Source organism: Pan troglodytes, chromosome 19 (assembly GCF_028858775.2).
Source record: "Pan troglodytes isolate AG18354 chromosome 19, NHGRI_mPanTro3-v2.0_pri, whole genome shotgun sequence".
NCBI classification, from domain to species: Eukaryota; Metazoa; Chordata; class Mammalia; order Primates; family Hominidae; genus Pan; species Pan troglodytes.
The window spans coordinates 69,937,442-69,959,127 of NC_072417.2; the positions used below are offsets into that span (position 1 = coordinate 69,937,442).

General features: G+C 44.8%; 2 protein-coding genes across 26 annotated transcripts in view; one reads left to right on the plus strand and one right to left on the minus strand.

Moving 5' to 3' along the window:
• The window catches only part of C17H17orf67 (chromosome 17 C17orf67 homolog), a 92,189-nt gene extending 73,803 nt beyond the window's left edge, over nt 1–18,386 (minus strand). For 6 of the 14 annotated variants that reach the window (XR_010153357.1, XR_010153356.1, XR_010153355.1 and 3 more), the window contains exon 1: nt 191–16,430. Coding sequence is in view for 4 of the 14 variants with exons in the window: in XM_054671264.2 (XP_054527239.1) it covers nt 191–245 (55 nt within the window). In the remaining 10 variants the exon portion in view is untranslated. Of the gene's footprint in view, nt 1–190 lie in introns of all 14 variants that reach the window. The other 8 variants (XR_010153360.1, XR_010153354.1, XR_010153353.1 and 5 more) reach the window with 8 other exon arrangements.
• DGKE (diacylglycerol kinase epsilon) overlaps nt 17,677–21,686 on the plus strand; it is a 35,470-nt gene continuing 31,460 nt past the window's right edge. For 7 of the 12 annotated variants that reach the window (XR_008540506.2, XR_010153349.1, XM_001171847.7 and 4 more), the window contains exons 1-2: nt 18,420–18,711; nt 19,228–19,709. Coding sequence is in view for 9 of the 12 variants with exons in the window: in XM_001171847.7 (XP_001171847.2) it covers nt 19,246–19,709 (464 nt within the window). In the remaining 3 variants the exon portion in view is untranslated. Of the gene's footprint in view, nt 17,832–18,419; nt 18,956–19,227; nt 19,710–21,686 lie in introns of those variants that run through there. The other 5 variants (XR_010153350.1, XM_009432878.4, XM_063799885.1 and 2 more) reach the window with 2 other exon arrangements.

Below are 21,686 nucleotides of genomic sequence, written 5' to 3' on the forward strand. Positions count from 1 at the left end.
TAAAAAAATATATAACATCTTTAATGATAAAAATTCTGGAAGCCTACTCTTATGGAAAAATAAGAAAAGAAAGAGCATTGAAATATCTATATACACTATATATTATTTAAAATTAAAAAATTAAATATCAAATAGACTATTATTTATCATGTCAGCATAGAAATAGGCTGTTTTTGGAGTCAGTGCCCACCTGAGAAGACAGTCAGTAAGGTAAGAGACAGCACGAGCACAGGCAATGTCTTCATCCTGCCTTGGTTCCTCTGCCTCTTGCTGAGTGAATCCTCCCAGACTGAGTCAGCCAACTTGAAGGAAGCCACGCCAGGCCCTGTGCTTGTTTATGCTTTGACTAACGGGACTTATGGTATGATGCTGAATGTATCTGACTCTGAGCGTTTTAGTAATGACCACTGAAATATTTTCCTCCGAATTCCTGTAAATTTTCATCCTGAGGAAGGAAATTGTTCCTCTGTAATATGACTTTCAGAGCTTGAATCTGAAAAAGCAACATGTGATATTCACTTCATTTAAACAGACAGATAAGCACCAGACAGACGTTTGTGAGTGTTTCTCTGGAGCTTCCATTTATGCTCCTGTTTCATTGAGAATTCATGATCTATTACACATTTGTATCTTTTAGGACATTTTTCTAAAGCCCATTCACCAGTCTAATTTGATCTTCCCAATAATCTCAGAGGTAGGCAGGGAAATTAGCAAGGGGCATGATGAGTGGGGAAAAACAATTTTCAGCTGACTTTAGAGACAGAAAAACAGAGTTCAAATCCTAGCTTCAATTTTTTCTAGCAATATAGCCTTAGGTAAGTGACTTACCCTTTCTGAACTTCAGTTTCCTCCCCTGTCAAAAGGAGATAAGAGCACCTACCTTGTGGGGTGCAATAAAGGATGAGGGGAAAGCTATGACCTTCATGGCAGCTAGTACTATTCATCGTCCACTTCCATTTTACAGTAAGAAAAGTGAGATTCAAAGATGTGAAATCAAGTTCAAGTTCACACATTATGGATGCCAAGGTAGAGCCTACGTCTTCTGTCTTCAAATCTAGATCATGTGCTCTTCCCAGTAAGCCCCATAACCTCAGGGACAACTCCTCATCTTTTACAGGGCCTCACGCAACATGCTGTCATAAGACTGGAACCAGCCATGCTCCAGATTCAAGGGTATTTTTATAAGGACAACAAAAGTTTAAGAAGCTGAAGTCATTTCAAATTCAAATCATCTATAAATATCACATGAAGAAAGTTTCTTGTTTTGTTTTGGTTTGGTTTGGCTTGGTTTGGTTTGGTTTGGTTTTGAGATGGGGGTCTCACTCTGGGTCTCACTTCAGGCTGGTGTGCAGAGGCTCACTGCAGCCTCTAACTCCCAGACTCAAGCGATCCTTCCACCTCAGCCTCCCGAGTAGCTGGGACTACAGGCACGCACCACAACACTCAATTAACTTTTTTATTTTTTTATTTTGTAGAGACAGGGTCTCACTATTTTGACCAGGTTGGTTTCAAACTCCTGGGCTCAAGCGATCCTCCTGCCTCAGCCTCCCAAAGTGCTGGGATTACAGGCATGAGACACTGCTTTCAGCCTAAGAAATTCAATACATGATTAAAATATGTCTGGAAAGCATGTGACATTTATTTGGATAAAATTCTGTATTCAGAGAGATGATCTGATGTTTCTGTGGTCACTTTGCCAGCTCAAAAGAAAACAATACCCTATGTGTATTTCTCCAAATTTATGCTAATGTGTAACTGATATTAAACCTGAATGTGCTGCCCACACAGTCAGCATAAAGATATTTTGAGCAGATTGTAAACAAGAAAAAAAAGATCATGCAATGTTAGCAAAGTTGTCTCACATGTTCATTTGCTCAAATATATATATATATATAAGTAAATTTTTTTTTTGAGACAGGGTCTCATTCTGTTGCCCAGGCAGAAGTGCAGTGGTGCAATCACAGCCCACTACAGCCTCAACCTCCTGAGCTCATGATCTCCCATCTCAGCCTCCTGGGTATCTGGGACTACAAGTGTGCATCTCCATGCCCAGCTGATTTTTTTTCTTCCTTGCAGAGATAGGGGCTCACTATGTTAGCCAGGCTGGTCTCAAACTTGCAGGCTCAAGTGATCCTCCTGCTTCAGCCTCCCAAAGTGCTGGAATTACAGGCAAGAAAGAATTACTGCACCTGGCCCATTTGCTCAAAATTCAATACTTGATTTCATGCACTCTGCTGCTATTAACATCCTTCTGTTTTCACATAATTTTCAATAACTAAGGAATTTTAGAGCATTTTTTTTTTTTTTGAAACATGGTCTCCCTCTGTCACCTAGGCTGGAGTGCACGAACTTGGCTCAGTACAGCCTCAACCTCCCAGGCTTAAGTGATCTTCCTACCTCAGCCTCACTAGTAGCTGGGACTACACGCATGTGCCACCATGCCCAGCTAATTTTTGTATATTTTTGTAGAAATGGGTTTTGCCATATTGCCCAGGCTGGTCTCAAACTCTTGAGCTCAAGCAATTCTCCTACCTTGGCCTCCAAAAATGCTTGAATTACAGATGTGAGTCAACACGTGCAGCTAGTAGCATTATTTTAAAAAAAAAAGAAAAAAGAAAAATTGTCACGTTAAACAGCTTGAGTTTTGTATGTGTATATTCAAATTTTTCACTCCTTTTACTCTTTGTGGTTGGATAGAACACTATTTTGTTTTATTATATCAAATAAATATCTTCTGTGGGCCAGAAACAAAATCTATACTTAGCTATAAATTTCTAATGTGTCCAATGTAAATTTACAATAGAAGTATTTTTTGGCCAGACATAGTAGCTCACACCTATAATCTTAACACTTTGGGATTCCAAGGTCAGAGGATCACTTGAGCCCAGGAGTTCAAGCCTGCAGTGAGCAATGATTATGCCACTACACTCAAGTCTGGACAACAGAACAAGACCCTGTCTCCAAAAAAAAATATTTTTTTAAATTTTGCAACTTTTGTCTATATCAGCACTGTCCAATAAAAACATAAAGCCACAGATGCAAACAACATATGTAATTTAAATTTTTTCAGTAGTCACTTTTTTTAAGTAAAAAGGTTAAATATTTTAATATTATATTTTAACATGATGAAATATCCAAAATATTATTATTTTAACACATAATCAATATAAACAAGTTGTCAATGAGAGATTTTATACCTTTTTTTGTACTAAACCTTCAAGATCTGGTGTAGATTTTACACTTATACATTTCAAGTGCTCGGTAGCCACATGTGGCTAGTGCTACCATATTAGACAACATGGATCTAGATCCTTCCGTCTCTAATGCCACCACCCAAGTCTAGGCCACTGTTTCCCTCACCCAGCTTCTGGCACCAGGCTCCCAAATGGGATTCTAGTTTCCCTCCCTGTTCACTTCAATCTGTTCTCCAGGCAGCAGCAAGGATGAAATAGAAAGTATCAGTTAGACCTCATCACTTCCATGCATAAGATCTTTCCTCATCTTCCCATGAGAGTCAGAATAAAATTAAAATCCCTACCAAGCACGACAGGACCCTGTGTTTTTTGTGCCTACTGCCCTTTCAAACCTTACTCCAACCACTCCCCTCCTGCTCACTGCCATCTGGCCACACTCACTCACTTTCAGCTTAACAAGCCCACTCCCGCCTCAGGACCTTTGCATGTGCTTTTTCTCCCTCTTTTAATGACTGGATCTATCTCATCCTTCAGGTTTCAATTTGAAATTTCTCCTACTCAGGAAAGCCTGCCCTTACCAGCCTTCTTAATAAAAAGTTCCCTGCCCCCACCACCACCACTCTCCATCTCACAGCACTCACCATAATTTATACGTATTGCATTTATTTGTTTACTTTTTAAAAATCTGTCTCCTTCACTGGTAAGCTTTAAGCAAGCTTGTATTATTTTTATAATTTTTTAAAGCATAAGGCAACCTCTGGTGGACTGAGGTGGTGAGACTGGAGAGAGTCGGAGCCTGTATCACACCCTGGGAGGCTGCTGCAAGTCTCGGGTGGGGAGGGCCGTTCAGGTGTGATACTGGCAGGGCCATCAAATGCCCTTCAGCTTGGCCTCTGGATGTTGTCCTAAAAGAAGCGAGAGGGGGAGGAATATAGAAAGACCGAAAGAGCAAAGTGTCTTATTGTGAGTGTCACTCAGGCGGTGAGAATTCTCTTCTAAACCCCATCCCGGTTATCAGGAAAAGCCCCAGCGGGGTAACTAGGTGAGTCGGCAAGGCTCCCAGTAGAAGACGCAATTCCCAATAAATCCACAAGGTGGCAGAGCAGAAGGTGGAACCAGGGACAACTAAGATCAGGGGAAAGAGCTCAAGGCCACCAAGGTTAATTATTCAAGAAGTTGCCAGCGATTCCAGAGAATCTACTGGAGGTGGAGAGAGAGGGTGCTGCTGCACCTAAAACTATTTCCGTACTTTTATTTTAATTGATGTACTACTTGAAAGCATTCATCAGATGTTGTGGCCTAGGAAAGCGGTACAGTAAGTCCTCATAACATTATTGCTGATAAATTCTTGGCAACTGCGACTTTAAGCCAAATGGTCCAGAATGAACCAATTTTACCATAAGCTAATTGATATACACAAGAGGTGAGTTCCTATGGCATATTTCTGGTCACAAAACATCACCAAACTTCTAAATAAGGACCCAAAACATTTCTAATATCAAACGTTGAAGGCTATACATGTATTTAAGAAAGATTAATAAAAACAAGTAAGATAGTTATTAATATTTACCCACTTATTCTAGTTCAGGGCCGTGGTGGCTGGAGCGTGTCCCAGCAGCTCAGGGCACCAGGCAGAAACCAGCCCTGGAGAAGACACCATTCCATCGCAGGACACACTCTGACACACCCACCCACACGCACTCACGCGGGGACAGTTCAGACACACCAATGAACATAATGTGCACAGCTTTGGGATGTGGGAAGAAACCGAAGTACCCAGAGAAAACCCACGCAGACATGGAAAGAACATGCAAACTCCACACAGACAGTGGCCCGGGGCTGGAATCAATTTTTTTTCTCATCAACATTGTAATGAAACAACGTTGAAGGAAACAATGTTATTTGAGGACCTGTTGTGTTAACTATTTGATAACATTTAAAAGCCTATAAAGGAATAATGCTACCACCCATATTCACAACACCAAAACACAACTTTTTGTTTGGGTGAGTTTCCCTTTTTTTTTTTTTTTTTTTTTTGGAAGGAACTGTCCCATTACACAGATATTTAAGTGTCATTGACAAATGACAAACCCAACATTCTAGAGTTCTAAATGTCATCACACTGAACTATAGAAACTTTAGAGGCAAGAGAACTTCGTTTTGTTTTTGTTTTTTGAGAGAGGGTCTCGCTCTGTCGCCCAGGCTGGAGTGCAGTGGCACAAGCATAGCTCACTGCAGCCTCACCCTCCTGGGTTCCAATGATCCTCCTGCCTCAGCTTCTCAAATAGCTGGAACCACAGGCGTGCACTACCATGCCCAGCTAATTATTTTTATTTATTTATTTATTTTTTTAGAAACAGGGTCTTGCTATGTTGTCCAGGCTGGTCTTGAACTCCTGGGCTCAAGTAATCCTACCCCCTTGGCCTCCCAAAGGAACATTTTTTTAAGTATAGAAAAATGCCAAATCTGTCCCCATCAAGAGAATTATAATGTGTCGACATTTTTTAGGCCCAGGGTAAATTAAATAAATTCTAACAGTCCTTTCCATATTTGCTTTCATCTTTTTTACTGTCTACCTCACATGTACATTGTAAAGAATTATATATACATTGTAAAAATATGGAATTTATAGTATAGTTGGTAGACTAGACTACCGTATTTTTTAAAATAATGATAGTAACTTTAAAGCAATGATAGTAACTCCATAAGCTGTGTGTGGTGCTTATGGGTCTAGATCCTTCCATCTCTATTGTCACCACCCACATCTAGGCCACTGTTATCTCTCACCCAGCACCAGGTTCCCAGCTGGCATCTCAGCTTCCCTCCCTGTTCCTTCAATCTATTCTCTGTGCAGCAGTAATGATGATCTTCATGAAATAGACATAGGAAATATGTTAGACCTCGTCACTTTGCTTCCCTGTAAACATTTATTTACAGGCATACTGTGCAGGCATATGTTAGGTCTGGGCAGGTGTGGTAGGTTGAATTATTAGCATCAATTCTTCACTACCACCCCAAATTTATGCTCTCTGCCACATGACTTTGCAGCCCCATGTCTTGACTTTGGACTCAACCAGATGACTTGTTTTGGGCAGTGGGATGGTGGCAGACATGACACTAACAAGGGTGTGAAATGGTTTGTGCAGTTAAGTGTGCCCTCTGACATGTCTGTCATTGCTACAAAAAGACCTTCCCCCCATTGGCTACTGCCCCTTCAAGCTGAGTCTCAGAATTAGCTTACATGCAAAGTAGCTAAGAAAGGAGCCAAGTTTATGCAGATCTGTAGCTTAAAAGAGACCCACTCAACCCAGCCCGGTCTATTTCAGCTGACTTCCAGCTACCACAGCCTGAAGCAGAGCCACATCACCTGCAGATCCCTCAGAATAAATGACAGTTATTTTAAGCCACTAAGACTAGGAGTGGTTTGTTTCATAGCATTACTCTGACAATGGCTAACTGATACAGGGGATTCTAATGGGATGGTTAGTGTGTCCAAATCTGGGTGCTATTGCATCTAAGTTAATAATAGGGTCCTGCCAGAACATTCATTCAAAAGTGACTGAGTGTCTACTGTGTAGGCAGTGTGGTATAATGGTTATGACTGTGGGCAGCAGAGTCATCAACAGACCTGGCCTTGAATGCTGATTCTCAAACTTATTGCCTGTGTTACGTTGGAGCTGAGTGACATTGGGGAAATTTCTTAACTTTCCAAATCACTGTTTTCTCACTTATAAAAAAAAGGATTATAATAAAATTCACCTCATAAGGTTAATATTTAAAAGAGGTATGTGTAAAGTTTGTGACACATAATAAAAGTCTACTACTTGGAAATCATTGTTATTATTTCTCCTCCTTCTCTATGCCAAATCTCTTTGCATATGCACCCTATTTTGTAAAAATGTTTTGAATGACTAAAGATAGATTAATCACACGTATTAACACACACAACTTTATTGTTGAAATATATATATTAGAAAAGAAAATATGGTTCATTTCTAATGTGAGTTGACTTACCCCGTGTCAACACCGCAGGCCCTGGCTTCCCTTTACATATCCTCAGCACTTCTACAGGCATACACCCCTTCCTGTCTGCAGCAGCAATACAATGGTAAGATGTTTTGGCCTTGGACAGGGGCCTTTCCGGCCTGCTGCACGCCTCCACAAGTGGAATCTAATTTCTACTCTGGGTCCAGGATGTTGGCCTCAACTATGTCTGCCCAGCAGGTGAGGACAGCCAAGGTCAGCATCATGTTCCTGATGGCCAGTGTCAGGCTTCTCTCCAACTTAAACAGGGACAAAGGAGCATTGGCACAGGCAGAATCACGTAAGATGGGTACGAATAAACATACTAGGGGAGTGAACCATGCACAAAATAATTTATGAAACCACTTCTAAGGCTACTGTCATATGACATTTCATTCAGGAAAAGTGCTAGGCCTCTAATTGGAAGAGAAAAGCTCTAGTTCTGGGGAAAAATACTGAACTGTGTCACTTTTCTTGGTGGGATCTCTGTTGGGATGATTAAGCTTCGGAGAGGTTAGGAGACTCTCTAGCACTGCTTCTCAGGCCACTAGGTGCATTAGAATCACCTGAGGTTCAACAGACATCTAGAAAGCCTCTGACATGAAAAGTAAAGACAAAAAAGATAAAAGAAAAAGCAACTTGGGGAAATCAGACACCATGCAATTGGAGAAAATAAATAAATAACATTAATATCCTCTAAGAGACCAAAGTTTTGCTTGTGTGGAACATGAACAAGATGCTGTAAAAAAGGAATGTTCAGAAAACAAATTAACCAAAATACTTCTTAGAAATGAAAAACCATAATAGCAGAAATTTAAAACTCAGTTGAGTCAAGAAAAAAGCTAAGGAAATCTTTTAGAAAAATAGAGCAAAAATGAGGAGGAAAGTTTTTAAAAAACAAGAGAGAAAAACATATTTTTAAAAGACAGGACATTTACCCAAATGAGTTGAAAACTCATGTCCACACAAAAGCCTGCACACAGATGTTTATAACAGTTTTATTCATAGCTGGCAAAACTTGGAAGCAACCAAGATGTTCTTCTGGAGGTGAATGGATAAATAAACTGTGGCACATCCAGACAATGGAATATTATTCAGCACTAAAAAAAAATGAGCTATCAGGCCATGAAAAGATATGGAGGAAACTTAAATGCATATTACTCAATGAAAGAAGCCAGTCTAAGGACAGGCTGCCTGTTGAGCCTGATACAAAAGCTTATTTGTACTTTATCTTAATGACTGCTATGATTGGAGTGCCCCTGCCAAAACTCATGTTGAAATTTTATTGCCACTGATGGTGTTGGGAGGTGGGGCCTTTAAGAGGTGATTAAGTCATGGGAGCACCACCCTCCTGAATGGATAAGACTGTTATTTGGGGAGTGAGTTTGTTCTCTTGGGAGTAAATTAGTTCTTATAGGAGTGAGTTAGTTCTCCTGAAAGCGGGTTGTTATAAAATTGAGCTTGGCTCACTCTTGTGGTCTCTTTTGCACACACTGGCTTGCCCTTCAGCTTTTTGTTCATGTTATGACACAGAGCAAAAGCCCTCACCAGAGGCTGCCACCATGCCCTTAGACTTCCCAGCCTCCAGAGCTATGAGCCAGATGAACCATTTTTCTTTCTAAATTTCCAAGTCTCAGGTATTCTGCTATAGCAACAGAAAACAGATTAAGACAAGAACTGGGAGCTGATGGGCTCCCCATTCTCCCATGTCCCCATTCCCACACCCCATTGCATGGATTAGCTAAAGATACTCATGTCTCCCTGAGCTGAGCTGCAAAGATAAAAAGCAGCCTCCTTCCTCTTCAGCCATATTTTTGCCAGCTGTTCAAACCACAGCCCTGCTCAGATGCCCTCACTGTGATTAACAATCTTCCCAAGACCTTGCCCACTGACTTCCCCAGGTGGAATCTTCTCAAGGAAACTGAATCCAGACTCTGTCCCAAAGACATTGCTCAACTTACCTCCTGCTGGGAACCTTCACATATCAATGATTTACTGCTATTTCCCAAAAGGGCCAGCTTTGGGCTTTTCAGTCTTTCAAACAAAACTGTATCATTCAGGGATACCCTTAGGGATCTATAAAGAAAAGCAAAGAAATGAAGGCCACAAAAGTTACGATAGTAGTTCCCTCTGATGGGGGAGAAGGTGTATCAAACAAGTGAGCACACAAGAGCTCTCAAATCTTCAATATGTTAACCAGGGTTTTACTATTATTTTTAAAACCATATATGTGTTTTATAAACTCTTCTGCATGTGTGACACATTTCAAAATATAAACAAAAAAAGTTTGAATAAAGAATTGCCTAGGGAACTTGTTAAGAAGTTAGATTCCTAGCTCCACTTCATATTCTGACTTCAGAGACCTGGTCAGGACCACAGAATCTATATTTTAAAATGATGCTGATGCAGGTGATTCAAAATCCACACTCTGCGGTACCCTAAATGGTTGAAGAGCATCACAAACTTTGGCATCAGATAAACCTAAGTTCAAAGCCCCAACTCAGTTGACTCCTGACTGTGTGATATCAAGCAGGTTTTCTTCATCTGTAAAATAAGGATGATAAACTTAACACAGTGCCTAGGACCTACTAACTCATCAACACAGGTTGACCACAAATATTATTATTGCTTTTAGTGAATTAAGAGTGTATCTCCTCAGGTGTGGCAATTTCTATTAATCTGTCCCTACACAGGTAAATTTTCCAGATAAAAATTTACTTAGCAAAGAGAGACTACTATTCTTAAAAGCTTTCCCATAAGCCTTAAACTTTTCAAATTCTTTAACTAAATCTGAGAATCTAAGGAAATAACCCTAAACAAAGGAATTATTTATAATAGCAAAATATTAGAAATAGCTACAACAAAAGGTTATACAGACTGTAAGCTATATTCATAGAATGGAGTATAATGTAGCCATTAAATAGGACTTTTTAATAACATATAAAAGTTATTTTGTAATGCTAAATAAGAGCCAGATAGACACTATATCTACCACATCATCAAAAGTATGCATAAAAAAAAGTAAATCAGTTTCCATAGAAAATAATGGAATAGACCAAAATGTTCAAACACAGGGTGTCTTTGGAGTGAGAGATGGTGATTCTTTTCTTCCTTTTTACTTTTTCAAATACTCTATAATGGGGATTGGGGGAAACCTGTGAGTGTGTGTGTGTGTGTGTGCGCGCGCGCGCACGTGTGTGTGACGGAGTCTCGCTCTGTCACCCAAGCTGGAGTGCAGTGGCACAATCTCGGCTCACTGCAACCTCCACCTCCTGAACTCATGTGATTCTCCTGCCTCAGGCTCCCGAGTAGCTGGGATTACAGGCATGCACCACCACACCCAGCTAATTTTTTATTTTTAGTAGAGATGGGGTTTCACCATGTTGGCCAGGCTGGTCTTGAACTCCTGGCCTCAAGGGATCCACCTGCCTTAGTCTCCCAAAGTGCTGGGATTACAGGTGTGAGCCACCATGCCCAGTCTGTCACTTTTTAAAAGTGTATTATTTTGTTATATCTTCAAATCTAAACTAATTTAAGGGTTCTGCATCAGCTAGGATTCATAAAAGACAACGACACTTTCACACACTGTGCAGGCTACTGAAGCAGAAGTTATGCTTTAGAGATCTCATCTAACCTGAGCCCAAGGAGGTGAACTGACAAGCACAAGGGGACACAGATGTCTGAGGTCCAGGTTCTGTTACCAGGCCTCACAATCCCATCTAACACTCCTCCCACTTCATTACACTGCCCCTCCATTTTCACAATACAGACTGTTAAATACTTCAGCCTCCAAACTCAAAAGTGTGGTCCTGGAACTAGCAGCAGCACCTTGGAGCTTCTTAGAAATGCAGGTTATCAGGCCTCTTCCCTGAGAAAGGAAATCAGAATCTGCATTTTAACAAGATTCCCAGGGCAAGGTTCTCAGAGAAGTAGCAGAATAAGAGAAAGTCTTTCTTTAATAGTTTAATTTCAGTTGAAGCTGACTTGGTTGACCAAGTTAAAACAGTGATCTCAGTCCCACTATTGGCTGTGTGACATGAAGCATGTTTCTCAACGTCTCTGTGCCTGGGTTTTTTCATCTGTAAAATGGGGATCATAAACCTACATGGTGCATAGCAAGTGCAGAGATGGAAGCAGGGTGCAGTACCTGTAAACAGTGCCTGTAAATAATGCTTCTTGTTGGGTATGTTTTGACAGGCCTGGCGCTCTGCACGAGCTGTGCAATGCTTGGCACATAGTAAGTGCTCAGCCAGTACGTGTTTAATAAATAACCAACAAGAGCATAGGTTATCATTTATCAATTTTTTACTTGAACTGTCCCATTCTTTAGTATATAACATTCTCAAAACTGCCAGTTTTCTGCATCCCAACATTCAAAACTGTGCCAGCTCTCACCAGATGGTGAGAAAGTGCGGAGGCTGAAGGTCATAGATAAGCTTAACTCATACTGTAAATCATTCCTACCAGAATTTTTTTTGAGACAAGTAGATTTTATTTACAAATTTCTCCCTCTAACTGATCATAAAATTAACCAATTCAGGATGCCCACTGCTGATTGGGTGCAGGCAGAATGGTGGGGTGTTCTCTGGTGTCTGTTGTGGCTGTGGAATCCATGGTTACTAGGCAGAGCCCTGTGGCAGCACCTTGGAGCTTCTTAGAAATGCAGGTTATCAGGCCTCTTCCCTGAGAAAGGAAATCAGAATCTGCATTTTAACGATTCCCAGGGCAAGGTTCTCAGAGAAGTAGCAGAATATCTTTAATGGTTTAATTTCAGTTGAAGCTGACTTGATTGACCAAGTTAAAACAGTGATCTCAGCCCCACTATTGGCTGTGTGGGACTGCAGTGTCATGGAGGGGCTGCGATCCTCTGTGGAGCTGGACCCTGGACTGAACCCTGGGAAGCTGGATGAGGAGATGGTGGGGCTGCCGCCCCATGACCCAAGTCCTCAAGTCACTTTCCACAGCCTCCATGGGAAGACACTGGTGTGTCCACACCTCACGGGCTTAGTGATGGGTCTTAGTTTTATTCAGACTTAGTCAATGTATTAGGAATGGACTCCGTGTAACGTGGGCATGGAGTATTTAACACACCTCAGACTGTGGTTTTCGAACCGCCTCCATTAGCATCATTTAAAAATGTGGATGCTGGGCCGGTCGCAGTGGCTCACACCTGTAATCCCAGCACTTTGGGAGGCCAAGGCGGGCGGATCACGAGATCAGGAGTTCGAGATCATCCCGGCCAATATGGTGAAACCCCATCTCTACTAAAAATACAAAAATTAGCTCAGTGTACCCGCACTCCAGCCTGGCGACAGAACAAGACTCAGTCTCAAAAAAAAAAAAAAAAAAAAAAGCCAGGCACGGCGGCTCACGCTTGTAATCCCAGCACTTTGGGAGGACAGGGTGGGTGGATCATCTGAGGTCGGGAGTTCTGGACCAGCCTGACCAACATGGAGAAACCCCATCTCTGCTAAAAATACAAAATTAGCTGGACGTGGTGGTGCATGCGTGTAATCCCAGCTACTCAGGAGGCTGAGGTAGGAGAATCGCTTGAACCCAGGAGGCGGAGGTTGTGGTGAGCCGAGATCACACCATTGCACTCCAGCCTGGGCAACAAGAGCAAAACTCTTGTCTCAAAAAAAAAATGTGGATTCTGTGGTCCTGACCAGGTCTCTGGAATCAGAATATGAAATGGAACTAGGAATCCGCCTTCTTAACAAGTTCCCTAGGTAATTCTTTATTCAAAACTTTTTTGATGTTGTTTGTATTTTGAAATCTGTCACACATACAGAAGAGTTTATAAACCATATATACATAGTTTCTAACATAAAAATAAAACAAACACCTGTGTACCCACTACCCAGGTTAACATATTGAAGATTGGGGGCTCTGGTGTGCCCAGTTGTTTGGTACACCTTCTCCCCCATCAGAGGGAACTACTATCCTAACTTTCGTGGCTTTCATTTCCTTAGACAACCTGTTAGGAATCTACTCCATGTAACATACGAAAAGCAGCTTGCAGAAACACTGGATTCACACATGGAGGAGAAATGCCAACTCACAGGCAAGCACAGTGATGACAAAAAAAAAAAAAAAAAAAACACTGCAGAGATTGAGGGATCCTTAGAAGATGTCGGCGTATGAAAAAGTATTTAAACATCCCCAGTTTTGTAGATGCTTATAAGGTGAACAGCACCAACGCAATGCTGATGCAGAAATTCACATCCCAGCGGGGCACAGCTGCTCACACCTGTAATTTCAACACTTTGGGAGGCCGAGGTGGACAGATCACCTGAGTCAGGAGTTCGAGACCAGCCTGGCCAGCAGTGAAACCCGTCTCTACTAACAATACAAAAATTAGCCAGGCATGGTGGCGGGCGCCTGTAATCCCAGCTACTCAGCAGGCTGGAGCAGGAGAATTGCTCGAACCTGGGAGGTGGAGATTGCAGTGAGCTGAGATCGCACCATTACACTCCAGCCTGGGCAACAAGAGCAAGACTCCATTGCAAAAAAATAAAATAAAATAAAAATCACATCCCTGGTTCAAGAACTGAAAGAAGAGAGGTTTAAAGAAGAAAAGAAAAAAGAAGAGAGATCCAGACTCTCTAAGCAACAAGAAGGGCTGGCAGAGACGTTATCTATGCTGGAGTCCCTGGAAGAGGCCATGGGAGTCACCCCGTAACAAGGAGCTTTTCCACACCAGCCAGGCAGCCAAGAGCCAAGCCCTGCTGCTCCCTTCCCCGGGAGGGCCTGGGTCTTAGGGCAGCGCTGTTCTCTCCCCTCCACTCAGGCCTCCAGAGCTGCCAGGCCAGGTTCTCCCATGTTGACTCCATCCAAGGGTCCCTGAGGCCAGTGGATCCAGGGGAGCCCCTTTTTGTGTTGAAGTTTCCACCTTCCCCTTCTGACACTGCAGCCAGCTCCTTCATGGTTGATTCCTCCAAATCTAAAGAATACAGGAGACCCTGGAGCACATCAGCAAAGTCTGGATTCTCTCTCATTAGCAGCAAAAGAAATGCCATACTTTAGAGCCTCATCTTTTGCTCAAACTGAAACATCATCAAACTGCATTTCTCAAGACAATGCTCTGTAAATATTATTTATGTATTAATCTCCTAGGTTAACAATTTCTATTTTATCCTCTACAAAATTATTGCACTTTGAAAACAGATTTCATTTATCAATACTTTCGGTACTCAACTGCAATATTTTTTCTAGAGTTATACTCCCAACAATTTTAAGTCATAAGTTAAAGCATCATTTTTTGGCTTGAGTATGTGTTTGTTGAAAAATTTGGCTGGGCGCGGTGGCTCACACCTGTAATCCCAGCACTTTGGGAGGCTGAGGCGGGCGGATCATGAGGTCAGGAGATCAGGACCATCCTCGCTAACATGGTGAAATCCCGTCTCTACTAAAAACACAAAAAAAAATTAGCCGGGCTTGGTGGCGGGCACCTATAGTCCCAGCTACTCGGGAGGCTGAGGCAAGAGAATGGCGTGAACCTGGGAGGCGGAGCTTGCAGTGAGCCAAGATCGCACCACTGCACTCCAGTCTGGGTGACACAGCGAGACTCCGTCTCAAAAAAAAAAAAATAAAAGAAAAAATTTATGCAAAGGGAGATTTATTTTGGGATAAAGTAAAAGGGAATGTTTAAAGAGAAATTTCTATAATATTTAGATTCAAATAGTGGACATTTTTCAAAAAACAAAATTAATAAATTACATGGAGATGGTTTTATTTCACTACAAGAGTGATGTAGGGAGAGATTTCTAAGAAGAAATCCCCTTGGATTTCAACAACATTGGGGAACCCCACATCACTTTTCCCCATCTCCTCTCAATTAGCCACCACGCCTGGCTAATTTTTTTTTTGTATTTATACATTTTTATTTTGGTATGTAAGAGAGATACCCGACAAAAGTAACCTGAATTAAACTTTCCATTTAAACTTCCTGTGTCTTTATGTTGAGTCAGGCACTGTATTTAGATAACTGTAAATTATTTATAATGTATGAATGGAGGTCACTCACCCTAATAGTTAAACAGACTGGATTTACATAAATGTGGGGCAATCTTGGTAGGGGTGGTCAGCAAGGCCTCTGTCGGGAGGGAGCACCTGGGCAACGAAGACATGGGGAAGAACTTTGTAGGAAAAGGGGGTAGAACTGACAATAGCCCTGAAGGGGGCATGAGTCTGGTGGGCGTGAGGACCATGCAGAGGCCAGAGTGGCCTGAACTCAGTGAGCGATGGCCAGAGTGGTAAATGAGTGAAGGGTACCAGGGGTCTGAGAATGGAGGGGTTCTCCCCACAGTAAGAGTTTCATTTCAATATAAAAGTTCAGAGGCAGCCTGCAGGGAACATGGTAAAGCAGGAAGACCAGGTGGGAGGCTGTGACAGTCATTCGAGGGTGAGAATGGTGACAGCTGGACCAGGGGGAGTAGTGGAGGGGGGGATGGAGAGATGGGCTCGAGTCCAGGACCTGTGCTGCTGCCAGAGACCGAGAGACTCACTGAGGCCTGCGGGTGCCAGAGAAAAGGGGAGTCAGGATGAGGACAAGGAGTCCACTGTGAGCATCTCCCTGAAGGGTGGTGTCCTTTGCTGGAACACAGAGGGATGGCAAAGGCATCCAGATGCCATCTGGATGATAAATTGGAATAAATGTTTGGGAGGAGACTTGGGAGCAGGACCTTTTGACACTAGAGTAGAAATACCAAGTGCTCAGATGGACATAGGTGGAGAACTTGGAGGAGCAATCACAGCATCAGCAAGAAACGTGGAGGATCATTGGGGCGTGAAGTTACTATTACACAGAAGTCCAAGTCCTGGGCAGATTCCAAGGGGTGAATGAAATGAGTCTGCTAGTGACCAGAACCCTCCTCAGGTCTCCCATAGCCACAATACCACAAAAAGCCTCAAGAGTGACCTCCCCACGTCTGTTCCCATTAGGGGACTTGAGTTGTGCAGAATCCTTATAAGACAGCCTCCACCAAACACATGTCTATGCAGGTCCACGTGCCATGTACTTACGTACGACTGATGAAGATACCCTCCTTGACCAAGCTCTAGCCAGGCTTCCCTGAGCCCCCTTTTCAACTAGGCCTCCACCTTGGCCTATGAAATCTGCAGACTTCAGCAAAAAGGATCGGGTCCATCCTTCCCCCTATATCAAAACGCTTAAACACACAGTTTCTTTTTCTTTTTTTTTTTTTGAGACGGAGTTTCGCTCTGTCGCCCCGGCTGGAATACATTGGTGCGATCTCAGCTCACTGCAACCTCCACCTCCTGGGTTAAGCAATTCTCTGCCTCAAGCCTCCCAAGAAGCTGGGACTACAGGCACTCACCACGACGCCCAGCTAATTTTTTGTATTTTTAGTAGAGACGGGGTTTCACCATCTTGACCAGGCTGATCTTGAATTCCTGACCCCGTGATGCACCTGCCTCGGCCTCCCAAGGTGTTGGGGTTACAGGCATGAGCCACAGCGCCCGGCCTAAACACATAGTTGTTAACTGCTCAAAGCTGCATCCATAGGATGACCCCAGACCCCCTAAAGTGTCTGCCTGGGAAAGCTGCCAAAATAACTCACTGTTGGCTATTGCCAACACCTTACAAGCAGCCCCTGATGTCCCTTTCTTAAAGAGTTAACAACAACAAAAAACTAAACAATTGTGAATCCTTCCTCTGTCTCTCTGGGATGTAATGTCTCCTACACATCAGGAGTATCCTTCTCAAGAACCTGAAAGCCATTCCTTCAACATGCAATCACCAGGAAGCAAAGGGCCTATCTCCCAGTTACTGTGGGAGGATAGGACCCTGACTCCCATAACAGCCATCTAACAGGCACTGTCGCCTAACCTTACTTACACTGACCCACCCTTCACAAGTTTCACTTTCCTGACTACTGAGTTCCTGCTCATCCCCTTCACACTCCCTCCTCCTCCCTCTTAAACACCCAGTCACTTCTGCACAAAGTTCAGTTCCGTTCACGAGGTACCTTCTTCCCTATTACAATAGTATATTATTAAAATCTGCTTTACCACTTTTACTAGTGTCTAGCTTTATCTTCTACAGTTAATACAAATATACGCACATACACATGCATATATATGCACATATAACAATATATACATACACACATACACGTATATATACATCTATATGTGTATTCTTAATGAATTTGTCTTCTCTAATCGTTTGGAAGATATTATCAGGTATTTCTTTGCAGTTTTCCTATGATCTCTGTGTTTCTTTTCTGTTCCTTTGGTACCTTGCTTCGGTGTGTGTTTTCTTTCCATCTTTTATGCTAGAGGAAGTCCGCAAGCAACAAGTGGTCCTCGGCTCCCATTCCTATGTATGTATGTAGCAGGAAGGAAGCCGCTGAGTGCAGCTGTGCGCGCCGGGGCGGTGCCTGTGCCTCTCTGGATTCCGTGTTTCTTCGGGGGTGCTGAGCAGCGGTGCTTCCGCGTCCGCGTTCTCCGGGTCGCTGATGTGCTGCAGGCTGCAGCCCGCGTGGTCGCGGCTCAGGTCCGTGTTGGGCCCGTAGGACTCCAGCGGGGAGCGAGCATTCCTCCGGAACCTGGGGCTGGACGACAGCAGCAGGAGGCGTGCTCCCATCTCCGGTAGTCCCCGGCTCCCGCTGCTCCCCTTTCTCCCCGGCCTCGGGCGCTGGCGGGCGCGGGCGGCGGGGTAGCGCAGGGGAGACCCGCCCGCCACGGCAGGGGGCGGAAACCGCGGCCGGGCTCCGGGTCAGCGGCGACGAGCGGGCGGCTGCCCCGCTCGCCCTCGGCCTCCGCGCTCGCCCGCCGCTCCGCAGCGGAAGAGCCCTCAGGTTTGCGTTACTGCGGCCGCCACACCTACCTCAGCCCGCCGCGGCCAGGTCGGGCGACGCCGCGCAGGCCGCCTCCCCCCTCGCTTCCCAGTCGGCTTACGCATCCCCGGCGGCGGCGGCGCCGGCATCGGCTAGAAGTTCGGCTCAAGTCGGGGGCACTCGTGTCCGCGCCGAGCGGCGGGCGTGAGCGCGGCCCCTGGGCCCCGCGCGGCGCGGTGCTGCGAGGAGGATGCTAGTGGCCCTGCCCCGCCGGCGGCGCTCCAGAATTTTCTACAATTAGGAAGTTTTGGCATTCAACCCTCCACCGTCTCAAACGCCCCACTGTTACTCCGCCCCCTTTCCCTAGGCCCCGCCCCCAGCCGCAGTGCCCTGCCCCTTCCATCCGTCTCCAGCCTCCTCCACGGCCCCGCCCCCTCAGGCCGGTCCGTCTCCCCTCCCACCTCACACCTCCGCCCCGCCCGTCAGCCCTGGCTCCGCCCAGACACGGTGCTCGCCGCCACAGGCCCCGCCTCCAGCTCGCGGCCTCGCGCGCCGGATCGGCGTGCGTGCGGCTGGAGCCTTAAGCGTTTCCCCCTCCCGGCTTCATCCCTGCTCGCGGCCCAGCGTCGTTCTCCTCCTGCGCGAGGCGGCCAAGGCCTGCTGGCCAGGAGCCGCGCCTCCACCCGCGCGAGGTAGGGCTTCGAGGACCAGCGCGGCACAGGTCTCCGGAGGCCTCCCGAGAGGGGCTAGGGCGCCGGGCCGCGCGTGGGAGCGGGTGGGGCCCGGGAGGAGACGGCGCCCCGGAGGCGAGTGCCAGGCCTGGGCCGACGGTTACGGGCGCCGACCGGCGTTGTCTGGCCTGAACGCCCGGCCTTTCGGTGGAGGGCAGCTTGCCCCTGTGTGTTGCGCCCTTCCGTGGGTCAGACCGGCGGCGAGGTGAGGCGGCGGCGGCAGCAGCAGCCGCCTTGGGCTCCTGGACGCGCTCCCGACGTGGGGCGGGTTGGGGAGTGGGGACTGGAGCGTGATGGCTGGACGTCGCCTTCTCGGCGCGGCAGGTCCCGGGAGACGGGGGGACGAGGCGCAGTCCCGCCCTCGGGAGAGCGGAGCCACCTTCACTGAGGGCGCCCGGTTTGGCCCCGGAAAGGCAGGAAGGGGGCGGGGAAGGGATGGCGAGCTCGGGGTGCACCGCCTGTTTCTTTTCTGGTTAGGTATCGTCCTTGGAGAAGATGGAAGCGGAGAGGCGGCCGGCGCCGGGCTCGCCCTCCGAGGGCCTGTTTGCGGATGGGTACCTGATCTTGTGGACGCTGTGCTCGGTCCTGCTGCCGGTGTTCATCACCTTCTGGTGTAGCCTCCAGCGGTCACGCCGGCAGCTGCACCGCAGGGACATCTTCCGCAAGAGCAAGCACGGGTGGCGCGACACGGACCTGTTCAGCCAGCCCACCTACTGCTGCGTGTGCGCGCAGCACATTCTGCAGGGCGCCTTCTGCGACTGCTGCGGGCTCCGCGTGGACGAGGGCTGCCTCAGGAAGGCCGACAAGCGCTTCCAGTGCAAGGAGATTATGCTCAAGAATGACACCAAGGTCCTGGACGCCATGCCCCACCACTGGATCCGGGGCAACGTGCCCCTGTGCAGTTACTGTATGGTTTGCAAGCAGCAGTGTGGCTGTCAACCCAAGCTTTGCGATTACAGGTATGGTCTTCGTGGACACTCACTGTCCCAGAATGTGCCGTGGGAATCAGGATTTCATAGAGTGGTGTAGAGGCCTGCTTTAATCTCTGCTGCTGACCTAAACTCATTTTGAGGAAGCAAGCTAATAAATAAACATCCCTGAGTTTGTGCAAGCGTGGCAGCTTTGCAGTAGTCATTTGCTGAGACGATGCATCCAGCCTCCACTCCTCAGCCAGCCTGCCCTTTTGGGTAATAAAACTTGGCTCCTAACGTTAATACAGAGGTTTCTAAGTGGTGCCTGCTTCATGGCCACTGTATATTTTAGCTTTTGTTCCTATCGATTATCTCCTTATTTTAAATAAGGAAAAATGAAATATGGACAAATTAACTTTTCCCTTCAGCCGCAAAACTGATGGGTCACAGGTTTTGTACTATGAATGTGCAGTGAAAACAAGTGTCATTCCAAGGCAGCACTTTTATGTCTTTTGCTAATATAGCTGTTGGTACCATAGCGAAATATACTCAAAAAGAACACTGAAAGGAATATTCCTTTTGACGCTTGGTCTTTCGGGACATGTAGAATCTTAGATAAGTGACCTTGATTAAGCCAAGAATATTTTAATGTCTTTTATATACACACTGGACAACACATTTTTGTCCTTAAATATTGTTTGAAAATAGGTGAAGATGTCCTTTGCTGATGTTGGAAATTGGTAAAGGAGAATGCTGCTTTGCAAATGATCTATTCTAACTCAGTTCACAGTTGAGAAAATTAAAGCCCGTTAGGTCCACTCTGGTAAAATAGGACTGGCCTTCAGGATTTCCAGCTCTGGACTAACGCTTAGCCTCCTTTGAGCCTTAAGTCTGGACATCTTCATTGTAATGGGTTTTATTTCTGACAAGTACAAAGGCGCATAAACATGCTTAAGAAATGAAATAGGCAGTAAATAGGAAGCTGCTTTTTAATTTTTTTAATTTTTTTTTGTAGAAATTCTTTCATTAGCATGAACGCTATTATAATGTCAATACCTGTTTTTAAGTCTTATTTTAAATAATTTTACACATTATCAAAGAGGCTTAAGAATAAATGTTCAAGATAATGTATTCTAGACAACTACAAAGTTTTGTAACCATGCATTTTTATTTGGTATCTTTAAAAATTAAATGCTGTCCTTCTGGCATCAGTGAGAGCCAAGTAGCAGGGACTTTAAATAAATTTCATAATGAATTGAGTATTGTTCTATTTCCTTCCCTTCTCTGGTGTAGCCTCCAGCAGTCCGTGTCTGTGCAGAATTATATTAAAAATGGTTTCCGTAAATAACAGTATTTCAAATACTCTTGAACACATAATCATGCTTCTGATCCTCCACCCAAATGATCTTTCTAAAAATGCAAATCTGATCAAGTCCCTGCTCTGCTTAAAATCCTTTAAATTGCTCCCCATCGGGTAAGCTGACTGTTTTACAGTGTAAACCCCTAAGTGCTTTTTCACAGGGTACATAAGGTCCTAGTACTTTCTGGCCTCTGTCCTTCTAGTTTTATCTACCACCACCTGCATTAGACTTTATGCACCAGCAACACCAAGCTTCTTGTAATTTCCTTAAAATGTCAGGCATTTTCTGACATTTCTGCCCCTTTGCTCCAAGCTTTCCTCTCAATATTCTTCTGGCTAGCTTCTAGGCACCCTTAAAGACCCATCCCGTGTCCTTGTCCTTTCCTTCAGGAACTCTTACCTGATCTACTCAGCTTCCCTCCTCCCCCAGTTTTTCCTTTTTGGTGATAACGTAATATCCTATATCTCATTGGTTCTCAAAGTAAGGTCCCTAGACCAGCAGCATCAGCATCTCTTCAAAATCTGTTAGAAATGCAAATTCTAGGGTTGCTAGATTTAGCAGATAAAAATAAAATATTGCAGAATTTGGAACATAAAAAGTTTCTCTGAAATTCAAATTCAACTAGGCATTGCCGTTTTTGTTTTTTTTGTTTTTTTTCTGGCAA